The 19,816-nt window shown below is 40.1% G+C and overlaps 1 protein-coding gene across 1 annotated transcript in view; it reads right to left on the reverse strand.

The window, feature by feature from the left end:
- Positions 1 to 19,816, reverse strand: part of LOC130192807 (transmembrane protein 266-like) — a 53,419-nt gene that overhangs the window by 13,639 nt on the left and 19,964 nt on the right. Inside the window, exons 4-7 of the mRNA XM_056412974.1 lie at positions 5,512 to 5,666; positions 3,754 to 3,827; positions 1,302 to 1,358; positions 965 to 1,103 (exon numbers count right to left, since the gene is read on the reverse strand). Coding sequence (XP_056268949.1) covers positions 965 to 1,103; positions 1,302 to 1,358; positions 3,754 to 3,827; positions 5,512 to 5,666 — 425 coding nt within the window. The remainder of the gene's footprint in view (positions 1 to 964; positions 1,104 to 1,301; positions 1,359 to 3,753; positions 3,828 to 5,511; positions 5,667 to 19,816) is intronic.

Consider the following 19,816-nt stretch of genomic DNA (forward strand, 5'->3'; position numbering starts at 1 on the left):
TATGAACATCTATTTATTGAACTTTAACAAAACTGCAAAGTGCAAATGTAAAACAAATCTTTTTTGTGGCATTTAGTCCAGCGCTTCTTTCATGTGTCTTGTCCATATATTGAAGCAATAATAATAAATAAAAAAGATGTCATGTGCTGTAAACAATGCAACTAGTGGAGGCGGCAAGGTGCTCCGTGTTGCCAGATTGGAAATGGTGACGTATCGTACCAAAGGCTCAAAATGGTCATATTTGGAGGATAATTATCGTGTATCTGGCAACCCTGATATCGGTCGACCAATGACTGTTCTCTCTACAGTCAGAGCTCGGGCAAGAAGGTGGAACGCAAGGGAGATACCATTTCCAAAACTTGTAAGGGGTAATAACTAGTTTGTGAAAGACCCAGAGAAACACAAATATCCGACGAAGCTAAATCCCGGACGTTTTTTGAATCCCTGCCGGACGCATTTTTTCGGTCTCAAAAAGAGGACATGTCCAGGGGAAAAGAGGACGTCTGGTCAGCCTGCTCACTGGACATGAACACACCGCACACTGGCTTCTGTGTGCAGCTGATTCTGTATGCAGTCAGAGGCCCGTGGTGAGGGTGACCTCTGAACAGATATTGAACCGCTCCTCATTAGCATAAGGGAGAACAACCACGATATTCATGATGGCCTCTCTGAATCTATTCAACCCTCCCCTTACAATCAATACAAGTTAAGAGGAGCAGAGTGGCAGAAATGTTGCTACGAGGGATGATCGATAGCTAGCTTGGGCTGAATAGTAAATTATGTGTATAATCACAGAGAGAATGGGGTCGCATAGTTTGATATTCATGCCTACTGTGTTCTACTTTTGAGTTATCGAGATTGCGTTTTTTTTCTCGTGCGTTGCTCCACAAGACGAGTTTCACACGCAGGCGCTCGTCCTTAAAAACACATTTTGACGGACGCCAGCTTTGTGTGTCGGCCTCACCGTCGATGATCCTCTTGACCCTCCAGATACGGAGAGTGATGATGAGGCTGATGGCATCCCAGGGGCTGCTGGGCCCGTTGGCCACCGTGGAGGCCACCATGGGGGCCAGGGACAGCACGATGACGGCACCGTCAAACACCTGAGAGGTCACACACACACACACACACACACGTACGCAATTCAAATATGTGCAAATGTTGCGTATTTCCCAAAATGCTGAACTACACCAATGTTGGAACAAGTGGCAACATTTAAAATAATATTGAATACTGGGGGGGGAAAATGGAAACCATGGTCATCAAGACTTGCTAATGAACCAACGGGCGACGCCACCGACCTCAACTTTGTTCTCGATGTAGTCCCAGATCCCGAGCACGACGATTCTGAAGACGGTCTAAGACAGACGGGGAGAGAGAGAGATAAATAAAAGCATTAAAAAAAGAGAGGTGAGAGAGTTGATGATGCATACAGGAAGATCTTGTGACAGTCTATCGAGTTGTCGTCACATCCAACACCCGTTGTCAAGACGTGTGAACACGAACAGAAACTGAGAAGAGGCCTTTGTGGTCTAGCTTTCCTCTTCATTGTCCATATAAATATGCTAGAATGCTCTATGTGTGCATTGAGACAACCATAAAGTAGCCCAACATACACTACCGTTCAAAGGTTTGGGGTCACTTAGAAATGTCTTTATTTTTCAAAGAAAAGCACTGTTTTTTCAATAAAGATAACATTAATCAAAAATACACTCTCTACATTGTTAATGTGGTAAATGACTATTCGAGGTGGAAGTGTCTTGTTTCTAATGAAATATCTCCAGAGGTGTATAGAGGCCCATTTCCATCAACTATCACTCCAGTGTTCTGATGGTACATTGTGTTTGCTAATCGCCTTAGAAGACTAACATCTGATTAGAAAACCCTTGTGCAATTATGTTAGCACAGCTGAACACAGTTATGCTGGTGATATAAGCTATACAACTGGCCTTCCTTTGAGCTTGAAGTTTGAAGAACAAAATGAATACTTCAAATATTAATCATTATTTCTAACCTTGTCAATGTCTTGACTATATTTTCTATTCAATTTTCAATTCATTTGATAAATAAAAGTGAGTTTTCATGGAAGACACGAAATTGTCTGGATGACCCAGAACTTTTGAACGGTAGTGTATAACTATTTGCTTGGTGTAAAATGTGTTGCATCTACAACGTATGCAGAACAATAAAAACACCTAATGTGTCTATGACATCACAGAAACATCTCGAACAACAAAAGAAAACTGTCCTTGCACAAGCAGCTATGTATCTGGGTAGAATACGATCCCCTGATCTTGATATTTGACCTACGGAAGAACATCGCAACATGATCACATGTCACATCTTTACATTGTGCTTTTTTTTTTAAAAGCTGTTGGTTGTGGGAACCTTTGTTGAGCAGGTGTCAGTGATGCATACGCCAATTAGCACGCGGTGTCATGTATGACCGGTCCGGCTCATCCATCACCCAAAGCGTCCGTTGGAACAACAGCGCCGGTGTCGAATGACTCCACCCACATGTCCTAATCCTGTTTTCCGATTGGTGCAGAGGGGCCCGGCTGGGGATGAGCTCCATCTATCTCAATTCCATTCCCCAGATGACTCTTCTTCTGTGATGTCAGTGGGCGAGGTATTTGGATGGATCGTATCGCCGTAACCTCATCCCTACCGCTCATTAAGTTCAGCTTTAATTATTGCTCCTCGTGGCTCACCGGTAATTAATGTTTGGTTTAGGGCGTCGGGGCCGAGTCTGTCGGGTAATTGGTTTGCACTGGAGTTGAGGCCCGTGGGCCAAATTCTCCCCTCTCCATTTTTTCCCCCCCCCACAATTCTAGAACGATGATAAGACGCTACATTATCAAACAATAGCTACACTTTTATTAAGACTGATTACAATTATGGTTTGCACAACAGAGCAGCCATCCGGCCTCGAGGTGGCATCTAAAGCTGAATCCTGAGAAGACGACGGACGACACGAAGGAAATTAAATGGTGGCTACGTACTCTAGTTTCTTAGAGGCCTGTACCTGGTTTAGATTGCTATAAGATATACACTACCGTTCAAAAGTTTGGGGTCACTTAGAAATGTCTTTATTTTCAAAAGAAAAGCACTGTTTTTTCAATAAAGATAACATTAATCAAAAATACACACTATACATTGTTAATGTGGTAAATGACTATTCTAGGTGGAAACGTCTGGTTTCTAATGAAATATCTCCAGAGGTGTATAGAGGCCCATTTCCATCAACTATCACTCCAGTGTTCTAATGGTACATTGTGTTTGCTAATCGCCTTAGAAGACTAATATCTGATTAGAAAACCCTTGTGCAATTATGTTAGCACAGCTGAAAACAGTTATGCTGGTGATATAAGCTATACAACTGGCCTTCCTTTGAGCTTGAAGTTTGAAGAACAAAATTAATACTTCAAATATTAATCATTATTTCTAACCTTGTCAATGTCTTGACTACATTTTATATTCATTTGATAAATAAAAGTGTGATTTTTCATGGAAGACACGAAATTGTCTGGGTGATCCCAAACTTTTGAACGGTAGTGTACAAATGAAGTTTTGTTTAATTAAATATTGAATTTAAAAGAGATGTGATGTGTCACTTCAAATATCAGTGATATATATATATCCATGAAGGACTTCTGTGACCGTATACCATTATTCAAACTGATGTGACAATAATAATGTTATTCACCCTGATATCACCAACAAGGTTTTATCGACAACAATAGATTGTTTTACCTCTGAAAAGAAGAGCGATAAGATGATAAGGCTGATCCAGTGGATGATGCTGGCAAATTGGAATGCGTTGGAAACTGTTAAAGGAAGAAACATGGACAGATGTTAGCCTGCAAAGTCCTAAAGAGGAGCACACAAGAAACAATGCAAGGAAGCAAGGTGGTAATAAAATGTATCTATGAGGTGAGCAAATTAATAAAACAATAATAGTTGTCTAAATTCCTTTGAGCATCTTGGCTCATATTATCTTGTATATAGGCATGTGTCTTGCCATTCAATGGAAATAGAATTTGTGATATTTATTTTTTAAGATGGTCGAGCACAAAGAGAAAAAAAATTACATTTTTACGTTGAATTAACGTTGAACTTTTATCCATAACACACCTCAAGCTGCTCTCTAGAAAAGTAGAATATTCTCCTTTTGTCCTTCAGCGTTTCTATGTTTTTCCATATCTCACGAATCCACAATGCCAACCTGTTTCTACTCAAGTTCTACGCCTCTAATGACTCTGTGCACTCCCTATTGCCCTATTGCCCACTCCACTGTTTGTCTTGCAGGAGTTGGCAACCGGATTACAGTAGATCCAAAGTGACTCGAGTCCCCTGCAGTCCCCACAGCGAGACCGGAGCTGGACGCCGGCCAGTAATCGATCGGGTCGAGTGCCCGCTGCTATTGACAAGGGACTTGGTTCATTATCACCTTTCTCCATCACTCTCCGTCACAACCATTTACCATCCGGCACCACCACCGGCAGCAGCCTCCTCTGTGATTGGCAGGACTGCACACGCAAGAAGTGATGGAAAGAGGAGACACTGAATGCACACACAGGACTATTTAAGAATAGATCGCATGACTGTTTCGATGCTTTCTGCAACACTTACCAGACTTGAATCTTTGTAAAGTGTACTGTCAATGTACTGTAAAGTGAAATAAAATGATAAACTAAAATCTGAAAACCTACTCATGTAAATTATTTGAGTTTCTCGTTGTTAAAGCCTGTTATTGTTCCAGTATTCAGTACAATAGTCCATATACAGTCATATTCAAAGACAGTTTAGGGTCCCTTATGCAGCAATACACAAACTCGCAACACAAAGCCTGTGCTGGATAAAGTAACTGGAACACGCTGGCTTAATATTTACCAGAATATTGCATTATTTTAGGTTATCATATTGATATTTCATAGTTTTTTATGTAATACATATATACCTGATGTGTAGCCATAGTAGATATAATTGTAAAAACAAATATGGCAAACAGCACAATATTTTCCTCTGAATTTCAGTGAAAATAGAAATGAAAATGAGCATAAACTGCAAATTGTTATTCAAATAAAGGTACTTTTTGAAACTGGTACTTTTTTTACTGTAAGGTGCTCTTCCTTATAACTTATGATCTCAATCATAACAAGGTTATTACCTCAAAGCCATGAGTTAAAGACCGTACCGGTGTATCTACAGCAAATGATAGAAGTAATAAGAAAAAAATATTTTTTAATAAATACTCTTCATCTGACCCTGTTGATTGTTTGGAAAAGTAGAGTCAATAAAGTTTCACTTGAAGCCTGGGGACATTAGCGTTTAACTACCCACTGTCGTGGAGCTACTCCTGCATGCCTCCCCAGGTGTTTTATGAACGTCACTCACAGTCTGTGCTCCAGTGTCACTGAGGAAGAATATGCACGCTCAGCAAAAACTCGCACTCGATCAACTAATGGTTAAAATAAGTGATATGGATAAGTAGCCGTGCACAATATTTACATTGTAATAGTTTGGTGTCTATCAGCAGCTCCAACGACAGGAACAGCACCACCAGGATGACGCAGGCCACCAGGATGCAGTTGAAACCAGCGCTGAGCATACAGACTTGCCACAGGTCCACGCGCCGACCGCAACAGGGCTTCAGCCAGTTGGACCTAAAGAAAAGAAAGAAATGAAATGGATAAGTTTTTTTTTGATGGCATATTATATTGCATTGCTAAACTTCATAATATTAAAAAAATTACTAAATGTCATAAAAATATGCTGGCCTCAACCCAACTTAACTTTTCATAGAGAGAAATTGTATTATTTAAAGGATGACCAATGTGAATCAATGGATTGACACACTAAGATTTGACACTTGAATAATTAATAAAGTAAGTAAGTATGTAAGTAAAGTTTATTTATGTTGAACTTATCACATACAAAGTGTCATAAAGTGCAGTATAGTAGTCAATTGAAACAATGTGGCAATAACAGAGGCCAAAACATGTCAACAGTTAAAAGAGCAAAGTACAATACACTGTAAAAGATGGTGCAGGAAAATAAATAAACAGAGAAGATAAAAAGCAGGACATAAAATATTCAAATCGAGCAGATACCAGTGTAAATAGATGTGTTTTGAGATGGAGTTTAATGATGCTATGGTTGGGCTTGATATCTGAACCTCCTGACATGGCCAACAGAGGGTGGTAGTTTACGCTCATGAAAGGGGACGTCTGTTTTTAATCCAAGTGGAGTTTGGTGCTGATGAGAGCGAAAGGGAAGGGAAGCTGGTCAGAGCCGCCATTGACAGAGAGAGGGACAGTGGAGCTCTGTGAACTGGTGACAGCGGCTGTAGGAGTGACCGGAATATCGATAGGCTCCTTTTTACACGGCGATGAAGGGAGTCACTGTAGAAGGACGCTGCTTAGAGGGCAGGATTTCACGCTCAGCTAAATCAGAAGCCCGTTGATATGCATTTTAACTTAAATGCACATCTTCGTTTCAGTGGTGAGAATTTTAATTACATGTTATCTATGGTTCTCAACCTTTAATCAGGGATGTAACTGGAATAAATGTTGTTTTAGCTAAGTACCCCTTGTGCTTGTTTAAAATTACACAGCATTGTGTTTAATTTAATATTGAAAATATAAAATTTGGTTTGTGTACTTACACTTAATAACGCTTAATAAATGACAATCTTTTAAAGGATTTTTGAAGTGATGCACATTTTAAATATATATATACATATATACTTATATATATATACATATATATATATACATATATATAAATATATATATATATTTATATATATTTATATATGAATCTCACGTACACCCACAATCGCATGCCAAGATGCTCCAGAGAAAATAAAAAGGTTAACATGTTTCAGACTTGAAAAAAACAAAAGCTAAATGTACCAGGTAGTCTGACAGCGACTACGAGGGCTGACAGTCGGAGGTGAGAGGAGCCGTGCCTCTCACCGGCTCTCCAGCTGGAGTGGAAACTTGGCTCAGCCGGCTACCTCTCCCCTTCTCCCCATGCTCTGGCATTGAGGGGACAGACGTTGGCTGAGCATTTCTCTCCTCTGATCACGTCTTCATTCCTTGGCGTGGTGCTAATTATGAGCTGCAACGGTGGCAAAAATGGCTGTTTTATTTTTGCCCTGTGACAAAACTGACTATATGCTGCAATCATTACGGAGGAATCTGGATAATTTTAAGTTGTAATACCAGTCATAGCCTATTAAACCACGTCACGTTCTCACTTTAAAACTGTTGGATGAAGATGTTTTCTACCCTTGAAATAATTTTTTTTATAAACATCTATCATCCACTCCAGATTTAGAGTGGTAACTGGAATGTAACACAATAAATTCTTTAGAAAAGTCTTACATTAACCTTCATATTGATTGTTTTACAAGTACATTCCAATTAATTTGGAGAATTAGGGGGGGGGGGGGGGGTGCTAGCAAGAATGTGCTCACCTGTGTGCGCGCATCACGGCTGAGCGATGCGCGCGCCACTCGCTGTGAGCGCTGCGCGTGCAGACAGCATTTAACGGAGCGAAGCAGCGCGTGCGCTCTGATCGCTCTTTTAATGAAGTATCGATACTAAAAATATGCTAAATCACATCGTGTTTAACGTACGGGTACTTTGTTAGTATCGCTACACCGTGCAGCGTGACAGCAGCAGATGTAGCGGACTAACATTCAAGCTAACCTAACTTCCCAAACGCTGTCGACATCTGAACGCTGATTATCCGAGACGCGACACGTCCCATCAAAGATGTTCTATTGCGAAGAGCACCACTCCACATTTTCTCCGCGTCTCACTGCAATCTCAACGGCAGCGGGCCAGGTGAAAAAAATAATAAATCGGAACGCGTCTCTGATATTGTTCAGGGGGCTGGTCCAAATGGGGAGGCGGGCCGAATCCGGCCCGCGGGCCGTAGTTTGGGGACCACTGTACTAATGCGTTGATTACTGCATGGGTTTTTCAGAGGAAAGTATTTATTCGTTCAAGGTTGGCTTGGGCAGAGCCACAAGCCTGTAAACAATGCACAGCTAATCTAATAAAGGCATAATCATGCTGATAGCAATCATCTTATTGGCTCTGGGTGGGGTAGCACTAATGTGCGACTTCCAGATGGTGCAGAATCTGCTCTGTTGAGTCTTGGCGAGACTCTATGGATGCCAGGTATAATGCCATCCTGAGAGCCAGCCTATATATATATATATATATATATATTTATTTATTTATATAGATATATTTATGTATATATAAATATATATATTTATATATAAAGATATATATATATATATATCTTTATATATATAAATATATATATATATACGCATATATAAAGAAAATATGTTCCACCAAAATATAAAGTTTGTTAATCTAGTCTATTAATAACTTAGAAGAGCAAAAAAGAACCAAATCCAAACTCTGGATCAGACTCTATTGCATAAACCTATATTATACATAACAAGCAAAACTTTACAACTAATATAATTTAAACCACAAATGTACTACTGTCAAGTCACATACATCATGTATTAATTTCCATAAGACATGCATCAGTTCATTTCTCACGGATGTCAGCCACAGCCCACAACATATGCTCCCAAACTTAAAGGAACTACAACTCAAGCAGACACAAAGCTGCTACGTCGCATCACTGGTTTGCCCCACAGCATTTGAATGCCAAAGTAAAAGTCCGCTGGTAAGATTTGAGGCAATTGTGAAAATAAAGAAGTCTATTGTTCAACCAAAGAAACGCTTTCAATAAGAAATCAACAAAGTAATAATTGTAGGTAAGGATGTAAGAGCATTTGATTGGATTTGGAAGACTTGAATCATTGAAGTTTATCCATAGGAACATTACAAAATATGTTTTTCTTCATTTCAAACAAGAATTGAGTGAATGATGTCCTTCAGCTCCGCGTCCCCTTCCATTTAAATATTCACATACTGCCACTGATATGTTTCACCAAAGCAGTTGGGATTCGGTGCCTTGCTGAAGGGCACCTTCAGACAGCAGTTGAAGGTAATGAAATGAACTCATTCCCCTTTTCCAACAACATCGCCCATGAGCCATTGAGGATTTGCACCAGACAACTTCCAGTAATAACATGCTCTCACCTTTATGGATCTGTGGCTTCTCCTTACAGCACACTAACTAATTTTTCTCAGATCTGATTGTGTGAACCTGTTAAATGGAATATTTGTACAATGTGAGCATATTAGCTAGTTTTGGGGGTGTTAATAAGACAGAAAGAAAATCTATGCATTTCAGTCATCCAAACATTTTACTGGCTCAAACGACCTCCAGTTCCCGAGTTTATGGTATGGCAAACTTCAACCACATGATTAGATAGTCCATCAAAGTGCATCTCATATAAAATGATTTCATGCTTCATTCAACTGCTGCAGGGAAGCAAAAAATAAGAAAAAATTACCCCAAACAATAAAACTCCATGAGTGGGAGTAGTAAAGAGAAGTGGTGAAAGTGAAATACTCTTCTCACAAACTTTTTTTAAGGGTACATTCCCCTCAGGCTTTTATAGCTCTTGAATTATCACAGTGCAGCCAATCACAATAAACACCACGAATAAAATACTTATAGTCCACTTTGGGGATAGTTTTATAATTATCCTCCGTACCTCCAAAATAAGGCAATAGCCAGGATTTGAGTTATTGGGTCAAAGTTTCCTCAAAGCACCCTTTCTCTTCTGGTTGCCTGGCAACCTCACGGAGTAAATTATGGCTGCGGGCAAATCAATAATCAAGGGCATGTATGTTTATAGTAAGCTTTTGAGGTAGGCAGATACATTTTTCACTTTGGAGAGACCCAGCTATTCCACCGGTTTCTGGTCTTTACGCTATAAGATCAACTAATGAGCCAATGTCTGTAGCATTATATTCAACAAAAAGAGGGGTATCGAGCTTCTCTTCAAGAGGGGTTTCCCCAGATGTAAAACTAATGCTTTAAAATATAAATGGTTCACTATTGAGGGCAGGTATAATAGAATAAACATCCAGTAGTAATTCTAGTAAAAGAAGAGCTAATCTCAACATTTGTCTGGGAAAAAGTACAAATCAGACAAAAAACTGTCGCGACTAGAACTGCCAACAGGTGCAATTTACTCACAGCTGTTTGTTAATAAAATATCCAAGTCCCCAAGTGTTTAATGTTTTCCTAAAAGTGTATATTATAGCGCCCTTTTTATATATATTTTTATTAAAATGGCCATTTATAGCTGTAAACCTTGCAGGTTACAGGGACTATCACATGTTGTTGTGTGTGGCTTACAGAGACTATCACATGTTGTTGTGTGTGGCTTACAGAGACTATCACATGTTGTTGTGTGTGGTTTACAGGGACTATCACATGTTGTTGTGTGTGGCTTACAGAGACTATCACATGTTGTTGTGAGTGGCTTACAGGGACTATCACATGTTGTTGTGTGTGGCTTACAGGGACTATCACATGTTGTTGTGTGTGGTTTACAGAGACTATCACATGTTGTTGTGTGTGGCTTACAGGAACTATCACATGTTGTTGTGTGTGGTTTACAGGGACTATCGCATGTTGTTGTGAGTGGCTTACAGAGACTATCACATGTTGTTGTGAGTGGCTTACAGGGACTATCACATGTTGTTGTGTGTGGCTTACAGGAACCATCACATGCTGTTGTGAGTGGCTTACAGAGACTATCACATGTTGTTGTGAGTGGCTTACAGGGACCATCACATGTTGTTGTGAATGGCTTATAGGGACTATCACATGTTGTTGTGAGTGGCTTACAGGGACTATCACATGTTGTTGTGAGTGGCTTACAGGGACCATCACATGTTGTTGTGAATGGCTTATAGGGACCATCACATGTTGTTGTGAGTGGCTTATAGGGACTATCGCATGTTGTTGTGAGTGGCTTACAGGGACGACAACTTTCACATGTTGTTTTGCATCCTGGTGTTGTAGCGTGGTAAATTAAAGAAACCTTGTAGTTTGAATATCAATGCACTGCAACAAGCGAGTACATTTTACCCGTTGGAGGTTTTATCTATATGTCCCTTGGCAGTAGACTTGTAGTGTTAATCACGATCAAGATCTAGTAAAGATGGCCTTGCATAAAGCATCGGAAGGCAGAATCAAATCCATCATCTAGGGATATTTTTAATGAGTCAACAAGGCAATAAACCTGTGCGCTGCAATCTGCCCAGAATTGATAACAGGTATTTGCACAGGCTCCCAGAGAAGCCAAAACATCCCTCACACACACAGTGATGAATAAGGGATGCAAATTCACAGGAAGTGCAAAAACTTGGCTCTGATACAAAAAGGCTTAAATTCATTAAATGTGTGTTTGTCCTTACTTTATGTCATGCCAAAACCAACAGGGCCAAGAGGGGACACGTAGTCAGATCCTGATGGTGACACATGCCGTATATTAATGAGTCTTATTATGGCAAACAGAACAGTAGCTAATGTTGTTTCTCTGACCCGCTCAGCCCTAACCGCCTGACGGAACCACCTGGCACGAGTCACCAGTACAAGTGACAAAGACATGCAATGGACAAGGTCACCTCTCGAACTCACTCTGGCGTCATGGATTTTCACGTTGACATTTTAAACAACCTAATAAAAATAAATAGTGCTATAGTAATTTTAATCAAATTACAAGACAATGTGGACATTAATATAGAGTTCATGTTAATGTTCTTTCTTCATTTGTTCTCACTCTGCATTTCTGTTTTCTATCTCTCCTGCTCTCTCTCTTTCTCTACATTAGTGTGTGTTGAGCTGTTTCCTAGTATCAGTAAGATTGAGTGGAGGTGGACAGGGACACAGAGGAGGGAGTATAAATCAAGAAAAATAATCGATAGTGGCATGTTGAGTGAGCTACCAAACACTGGGACAGCACCTGATAGTCTTATTGGATAAAGTACTCCACCACAGTAGAGGGGTTTGTATTGCTTTAACAATAAATAATCCTTAATCCAATAGACGGCAATAAAGAAAGAGTAATTTCACTCAAATAGTAAAAGTTTGGCCAGTAGTATGCAGTATTTATAGTGCTCACAATTGAAAATTATAGGAATGTACTCTGCATAGTTTCTTGAAATGATATTATGATCAGTACTTTTCTTTGGGAGTTGCCTGTTTTAGATGGAAAAGCCTCAACAAATATATATTTATACGTTCACTTTGCACCAGTAGTTGAATTTGTAATTATAGTTCCCTTAGCTTCTTAATTAATTGTTTTAAGGAATGTCCACCGAAGACACTCCTACTCCTTACATATACAGGACTGTCTCAGAAAATTAGAATATTTGTAGTTCTTTTTTTTTTTTAATAATATTAAAAAAAAAAAAAAAACATATATTCTGGATTCATTACACAAAAGAAAATATTGCAAATTGTTTTTTTTTTTTTTATTATTATTGCTATATAAAATACTAAAAAACAAAACTCTAAAATCCTATAATTTTAAAAAAAGAGATCAGAAAAAAAAAAAAAAAAAATATAACAGCTGAGTGTTTGTCAAGGCTCAGGAAACCCTTTTGAGGTGTTTTATATTTAATTATTTTTACTTGTTTGTTTTTGTTTATACTATTTATATATATATATATATAAACCAAATCATAGTCTGCTTATGGCGAAGTCAGCCTCACCTAACAAAGCAGACAGGAAGCATCCTCTCTTTTTGTAGGAAATAGTGCGTCTCCAGCAGACTCCACATTTCCACAACCAATACACACAAATACACACGTTATGCGTTATGCTAAAGCAAGCATGGAAAAGGAGAGTACCAACTAAGCATAAAATACATGCTGAGTTTCACTGATGCTGTTAGATTGCAAGTAATTAATTTAACATTTGAAAGGTTCCCCGTTACCGACGCCTGTGCACCATTGATCACAACACATCAGCATCGAAGAGGCCGAAACACTCCGGCAGCACTTTCAGTGGAAACAGAACCAAAGGAATGAATGACAGATTCTAGTGTCAAGATGTACAGTAAATATCCGAGGTACTGACTTTCTGCTTCGAGCTGTTTTTTGGTTTTACATTTCCACTTTGGCAATAACTAGAAAGAAATATGAAAAGTTAATGATTAAGGTGTGGTATAATGATCATTATCAATAATATAACGACTATTATTATTGTTATTGTTATATCAGATTTGAGCCTAACAAATAGGTGCAGTTAAACCCCATCGTTAAGCCTTGATAGATCACCCTGAAACTCTCTGGAGATGTTTTTATGTGTTAATTAATGACTGACCTTTTGAACCTACAACACTCACGTTGTGTTTGGGTGGTAACATGGTGGTTAGAATGTTGTTCTCGTCCAGATAAATTATATTTGAATGAAGAGGTAAAGACAAACAGATCTCTTTACGCTTGCTCTGAGGCCATCCAGCTCCACTAATGGGCTTCTTCTCTGTTACTTGATCCCTCTCCATTATTAGCTAGAAAAGCAATGTGACACCTTTGATTTAAGGATGGGTGACTCGAGCTGTGCATGTATTTCTTTGTGACCATTAACTTAATGAAATATACAGCAAATAGTGCAACGGATCATAAAACTCAGTGGAACAAAAAAAAGGGAGCAAATATAACTTTTGAAGACCCCTGATCAAATTATTTTGTACTAATGCTGACCATCGATCATCCATATTGGCAGATACAGATTATAGCAGCTGGTCTACGAGGCTCCAGACAATATTCGAAATGTTATGATTTGACTTTGTTGTCGTAATTTTTTCCGTCTCACCGTCCTGTCAATATAAACCTTCTTATATCATTATGTTAATAATATAAACACGGGCTGGTTGTTTACAATGTAACATTATCAAAGACCGGCGACTAGAAAAGCATAAATGCCGATGTCCCGATCACATACGACTAAATATTGGCAGATAATTATACATAATATAATATTTCACACTGTGATGTTTACCGTTAAACTGTGTAATTAATCTGCGGTTCATATGCAAATATATGGTATGTTACACCACGAGTGAAGATGGAAATATGTGTAACACGTGGCCCAGTTTAATTCAGGAGACACATTAACACATCAGGACACATTACAAAACAGATCACCTGGATAGACATAGCAATAGTTTGTATCCGAACTACCAGATGATTGTCTAAATATTGTACATAATCAGTCATGAAAAGAGTAATTCATGATTATTTCAATCAAATCATTCTAATTATAATGTATGATTTAGTTTTAGGTCTAACGGGCTGCTATTTACAATTCAGTTATTAAAAAAGAGAAGAGTATAGTTTGAGGGTAAATTACCGACTTTGAACACATCTTTTAAATCCTGCAATAAAAGTACCATTTCATAAATGTTCATCATTTTGGAGAATCTCTGACATAAAAAGATTTATTATCCTCAGGACGGGCAGAAAATCATCTATTTGACAAACGATGAACTTGTGCACTGCGCTGGCCGGCAGCCATCCCAGTGGCGGCGGAATTAAGAAGCCCGGGAGATAACAGGGAGGCCGGTCATTCCCAGGTCGCCGTCTCAGACGACTTCCTGTGCTCTCTAATTAAATCCAGCCAAATTGGCTCGACTAGGTGAGGGCCATCAGAGGATGCATAATAATTTCAAAAGGGAAGTCATTTCAACATTAAACTTTTTTTCCCCCTCATCTAACAAAGTTGCAGGAGGGGAAAGTAAAAAATGCTTTGACGGACCCACAGTCGTATTATTGCACACATCCGTGAAGGGTTTGCATTGAGAGAGGAAGACAATGTTTAAACTTCAAGTGAGACAAAATGCTTCAGGTCTCAGAGCCATGTTGATAGTTGTGATCATAAGCAAAAAGCCATGATTTCTTTCCTTCCTTAACCGTTTTCTGAAACTTGCAAATGTGACATTTGGACCCTTGGCCTTAAGCTGGTGGGAGGCAGAGGGTGTAGGAGCACTTGTTTGTTCCTCTTTTCCCCCCGTTGCTCACTCCAGATTTAGATGAACCATCTGGTGTTATAGCTAACTGTGGACTCCTTTGCACATTTGGAACAGCCGTACCAGCGACATATGCTTCTGTCTCGGCGTCTGGCAGCCAAACAGCCATCACTGGGATGGGAGGTGATGACATCATTCCCCTGCTCAGGTGGGCACTTGTATCAACAGCGGGGGATGGGTGTTCGGTGGTCTGGTGATCCAGTGTCGCAAACTTGAATCTTAAAATATTAGGCTTTTTATCCAGGTGTTATAAGACAATAATGAGTTCAGGTACTTCAACCGTATCACATTGCTAGAATCATACTCTACACACCGTGATCTTTTCGTTGTACATGTGCATCGTGCTGGCAGCAGCAGGTACTGCAGCAGCTTGTGGAGTGTTAGTGGCTATGCTTTAAAAGTAGTGTTTTACATTCTGTTGGCTTTAGGAGTTGAGTTTCATGGCTGTATTTAAATCCATGTGGCCTGTCCTTTAAACAGAGTTCAAGTGTTGTATCCCATCATAGTCACATTTCTCAGTGACAGTCAACCTATGGATGTTGTTGCCTACAGTGTTAAATCCATTATTTTTGTTTCTCTGAGAGGAAATCAACAGTCAAAAAGTCAGCATGTTATATGCCCTCTGATCAGATGCTGCAAAATAGATATTTTAAATTGAATGGAACTCAATTCAAAGATTTTGAACCATGTGTGTGACACCAGTGACCGTTTAGACCATCAGTGCATGTTGCAGATGAGGACCCGGTCCTTCAAATCTCCCTCGCTGACATGTTTGACAAAGTCACACACCCAGCAGCAGCCTTACAAGCTGAAATGCACGAGAGAAAAAAAGAAAAGTGAGCAAACAAACAAAAGCATCTTGATGACTAGGAGGAGAGTGGGCGGCCATGAAAGTGCTGAACACAAGCCCACGCCACCTCGGTCCTTCCAGCGTTTTCTCCTAGACAGGAAGATGGATGGGCCCAACTCTATTAATAACCACACTCCACTTACCATGACGCCAAAACTGCTAACACTGCAACTGCCCCCTGATGCTATAGCTCGAAAAACAACCTCCCACAATGTCGCCCACATCTCTCCTGATAGGAACAAACACTGTGTTAGGCAACAGTGCAGTGAACGAGTGCTGGAAATCTGCAACCTGTCTTCACCCTCGCCACAGGACCGTGAACCACGAGGCTGCTGAAGGGGCCATCTTGGTAGGTCAGCGCGATGTGCCGACTAGTGTGTACAGCATGATTTATAGAGAACGTGCACCACTTTTTTGGCATTTTGTTGAGTTACGGCGGAGATTGGTTTTCAGGCATTGGGAAGGCCTACTTTGTGTGAAAACGAGGGCAGAAAAAAACGATGAAAAAAGACGAGACGGTGAGTGTGAAAGGAAAATAGTAAACCAGAAGGAATAAGAGGAGAAGCAAGCGAAACAAAGCATAAATTATATTAAAATATTCATAAAGAGAGGTAAGGAAAAGCCGATCTAAATGTGAAGAAGCATCGATGAATCAATATATGATATATTTGAACATTAGGGGGCGCTGCAATCAATCCATCAATATCTGCATATTTTGCACTTTTTTCACATTTTGGAGAGTTGTAAAACAGTCAACTCCTCCTGGAGATTAAACCCGATTCATTCCAAAGTCAGGCAGTATGCTCTTGAGACCATTCCAGCGAAATATCCTTAAAAGATGTAAAAAATATTAAACTATGTGCGGTGGGCGCAACGGCAAAAAACACCCTTCGCCATGAAAATGCAAGTCGTTGTAACTCGGCCATACATTATGTAATCTGCTCCATATTTCTCATATGTCATGACATACTGACACTGAAGATATCCATATGCTAATTTTGAATTCTGGCCATAGCCCCGGAAGTTACATGTGATCTAACAGTATAAACTGGAATCTGAAGTAAACCGTGATTACAGAGGATTAGATTAACACTCAGTGTGTTTACATGATGGTATAATTCGAATCTTGCTTTAGTCGGACTATGCTATCTTTTGGGGGATCTGCTATTATCCCAATATACATGGCAGTGAGTAATTCGAATTATTGGCCGAAAGCATGTCATATCCGATACGATAGGTGGCGCTGTTTTCATTACAACTCGTGGTGATACAGCCATTTCCGCTTGACCTCTTCACCACCACCAACAACAACCAACAACAACAACATCAACATTTCGAGAAAGATGGCGAACAGAGAACAAGGCGAAGCTACATCCCTCTACTATTCTTGCATGATGTTAATAGTGACATTATCGTCTCTTTCGACTCTTTCGACTTCCGGGTCACGACATGGGAGGGAGGGGGGAGGAGGGCGGCGGGATCTCAAGCATGCGCAAAGACGCAAAGTCCAGTTCCTAATCCAATTCACCGTTACATGCCGCGATAGTCGAATTATCAACCGGATCGGATCGAGTTATCCAGGGTGTTAATCGGATCGTAGTCGGACCGCACATAGTCGAACAAAGGTGTTTACATGAAACGGATAATTCGATTTCAGTCCGACTAAGCCAGTTATTCGAATGCATGTAAACACGGTCAGTAATACATCTCTATCTCAGTGTTTCTGTTCATGCATGTTCAAATATATGTGTGTGAGAGAGAGAGCGAGTTCGGGCCGTCATGTGAAGGGAGGGCAGTGCAGCGTACGAGAGAGAGCGGTAAGGTCAGCTCCACCTTCACAATGCTACGGGCCATGATATGCAAACATGGCTGACAGTAGGTGCTTCATCACACGGTGGCAGCTTGACACGGGGAGCCTTTCGTCTTGATTAATCCCCTCTGCTTGCTTCCTGCTATTAAACACTCGGCAGCCATGCAGTGTAAAGGCAAACCATAATAACACAAAACGGTGCTCCTTTCAGCATCTAATCTGTAAACCCAGGAGGGAGAAAATACAGCCGGGCATGTCGTCTCTCGCCCAACAAGTACACGTGGGATTTATTTCCACCCTGCGGTATCGATTTCAAGGACTCATCAAAAAAACTGATTATTTACAATAACTTTGAGAACAAGTACGGTACGATGTAAACTTTGAACACACTTTTAACCCTCCTGTTACCTTAGGGTCAATTTGACCCCATTCAATGTTTAATGTCGGTGTTCTTTGGGGTCAATTTGACCCCAGGCTGTTTTTCACTGTGTCAAACATATAAGAAATATCAACTTTTTTATATATTTAAAGGGCTATTTAGGTAGTCAACAAACAAACATAAAGTACCTCACACTTAAACTTGGAAAACAATATTAATTCTAATAATTGTCTGGAGGTTTTAATTGCTGGGGTCAAATAGACCCCGAGGGTAAAATATGTCAGTAAATATAAAGGTAACAGGAGGGTTAAACATTGAATGGGGTCAAATTGACCCTTAGGTAACAGGAGGGTTAAAACATATGTGTTAAGTTTGCATCTTTTTTTTAAAGGTTCTTTCTGGAATAAGTAGATGAGAAAAAATTTTTATTTCCCAAACTGCGAGTGAGGATAGCTTCCAGCCCCTCAGCCAATGAGCCGTCACCGTGTTGATGAAACACCTCTACCGCGGTTGGGATATTTTCACTTTCAGGAGAGCGGGCGTTATCATCTTTTTTTGTGTACAAAACATCACATCGACAGCTACGCCTAAACATTTTCCGACGCACAGCTTTTTTTCCGTGACGCTGCTTCCCTATATCAGGAAGCCAATGAGCCAGCTAATGCAATGCATGCTGGGGGGGGGGGGGGCAATCCACTTTCCCAGGTAGAATCAGTGGGACAGCTAGAACTGATTCCTCTACGACACAGGTGTCAAACATAAGGTTCCGCGGGCCAAATACGGCCCGCCACGTTATTTTATGTGGCCCCCTGATGGCTTGAAAGACACATGATCACCTTTTTTTAAAGAAATCTGAGAAATATATCCTGTGCTTTTATTTTGAATGTTTCAAATTAAATGGATTTATGTTATAATATGAGAGACATTTTCCTTTGTAGAATATTTCTACACTCAAATAAACAATAATCAAATGCAAAGAGAGTTATTTAACAACATGTTCGGCAGTAGTTTATACATCCGGCCCTTTAAGAGGGTGATGTGGCCCACGCGGCAAATGACTGACACCCCTGCTCAACCATGTACAATTTCATTTAGGTCTTGCATTCTCTTAACTTCAATCATTCTATACGTCCAGAAAAAAAGGGTTAATTTCCTTTGCCCCATGTACGGCGTGTTTAGCAATTGGTCTCTCGGCATTTTATTTCGATTTGCGTTCTGAAAAGCAAACACAGATACGGAGGCCCGATGAGACTTCTTACATACTGTTACGATCCAACAAATGTCGAAAAAGAGCTGACACGAGAAAGCCGCCCACCCCCCCGCCCAACTGCCTCATGGAGACGGTCATAAAACATGATGATGGTGCACGGGGCGTGGCGCTCGTGAATGTCATTTAATGAGGCCGGTGGCTGCTGTCTGTTTGACGGGGTGAGATCGATACGGTAACGAGCAGACGGAGGACACAGGTGTAATCACAGAGAAGCCCAGCTTCTAGAATAGAATAGGGTCCCGGGGGTGGGGTGGGTGGGGGACAACAGACACATTCAGTGAGCTGCTCGCTCGCCACATCTTACTGATCTTATATTTTCTTCATTTTTTTAATTGCATCAATTGGATTTTTTTCTTTTTATTTGCATCAATTAGACATTTACAGATGTCTTTCAGACAATTGACATTGCATGTGCAGATTTTTAGATGATGCTCACCACATATTTATAAGAAGAAGTGTTAAAACATATAGGATAAACAACAAAAAAGATACAGAATGAAATAAAAAAC

This window comes from Pseudoliparis swirei, chromosome 4 (assembly GCF_029220125.1).
Source record: "Pseudoliparis swirei isolate HS2019 ecotype Mariana Trench chromosome 4, NWPU_hadal_v1, whole genome shotgun sequence".
Classification (NCBI taxonomy): domain Eukaryota; kingdom Metazoa; phylum Chordata; class Actinopteri; order Perciformes; family Liparidae; genus Pseudoliparis; species Pseudoliparis swirei.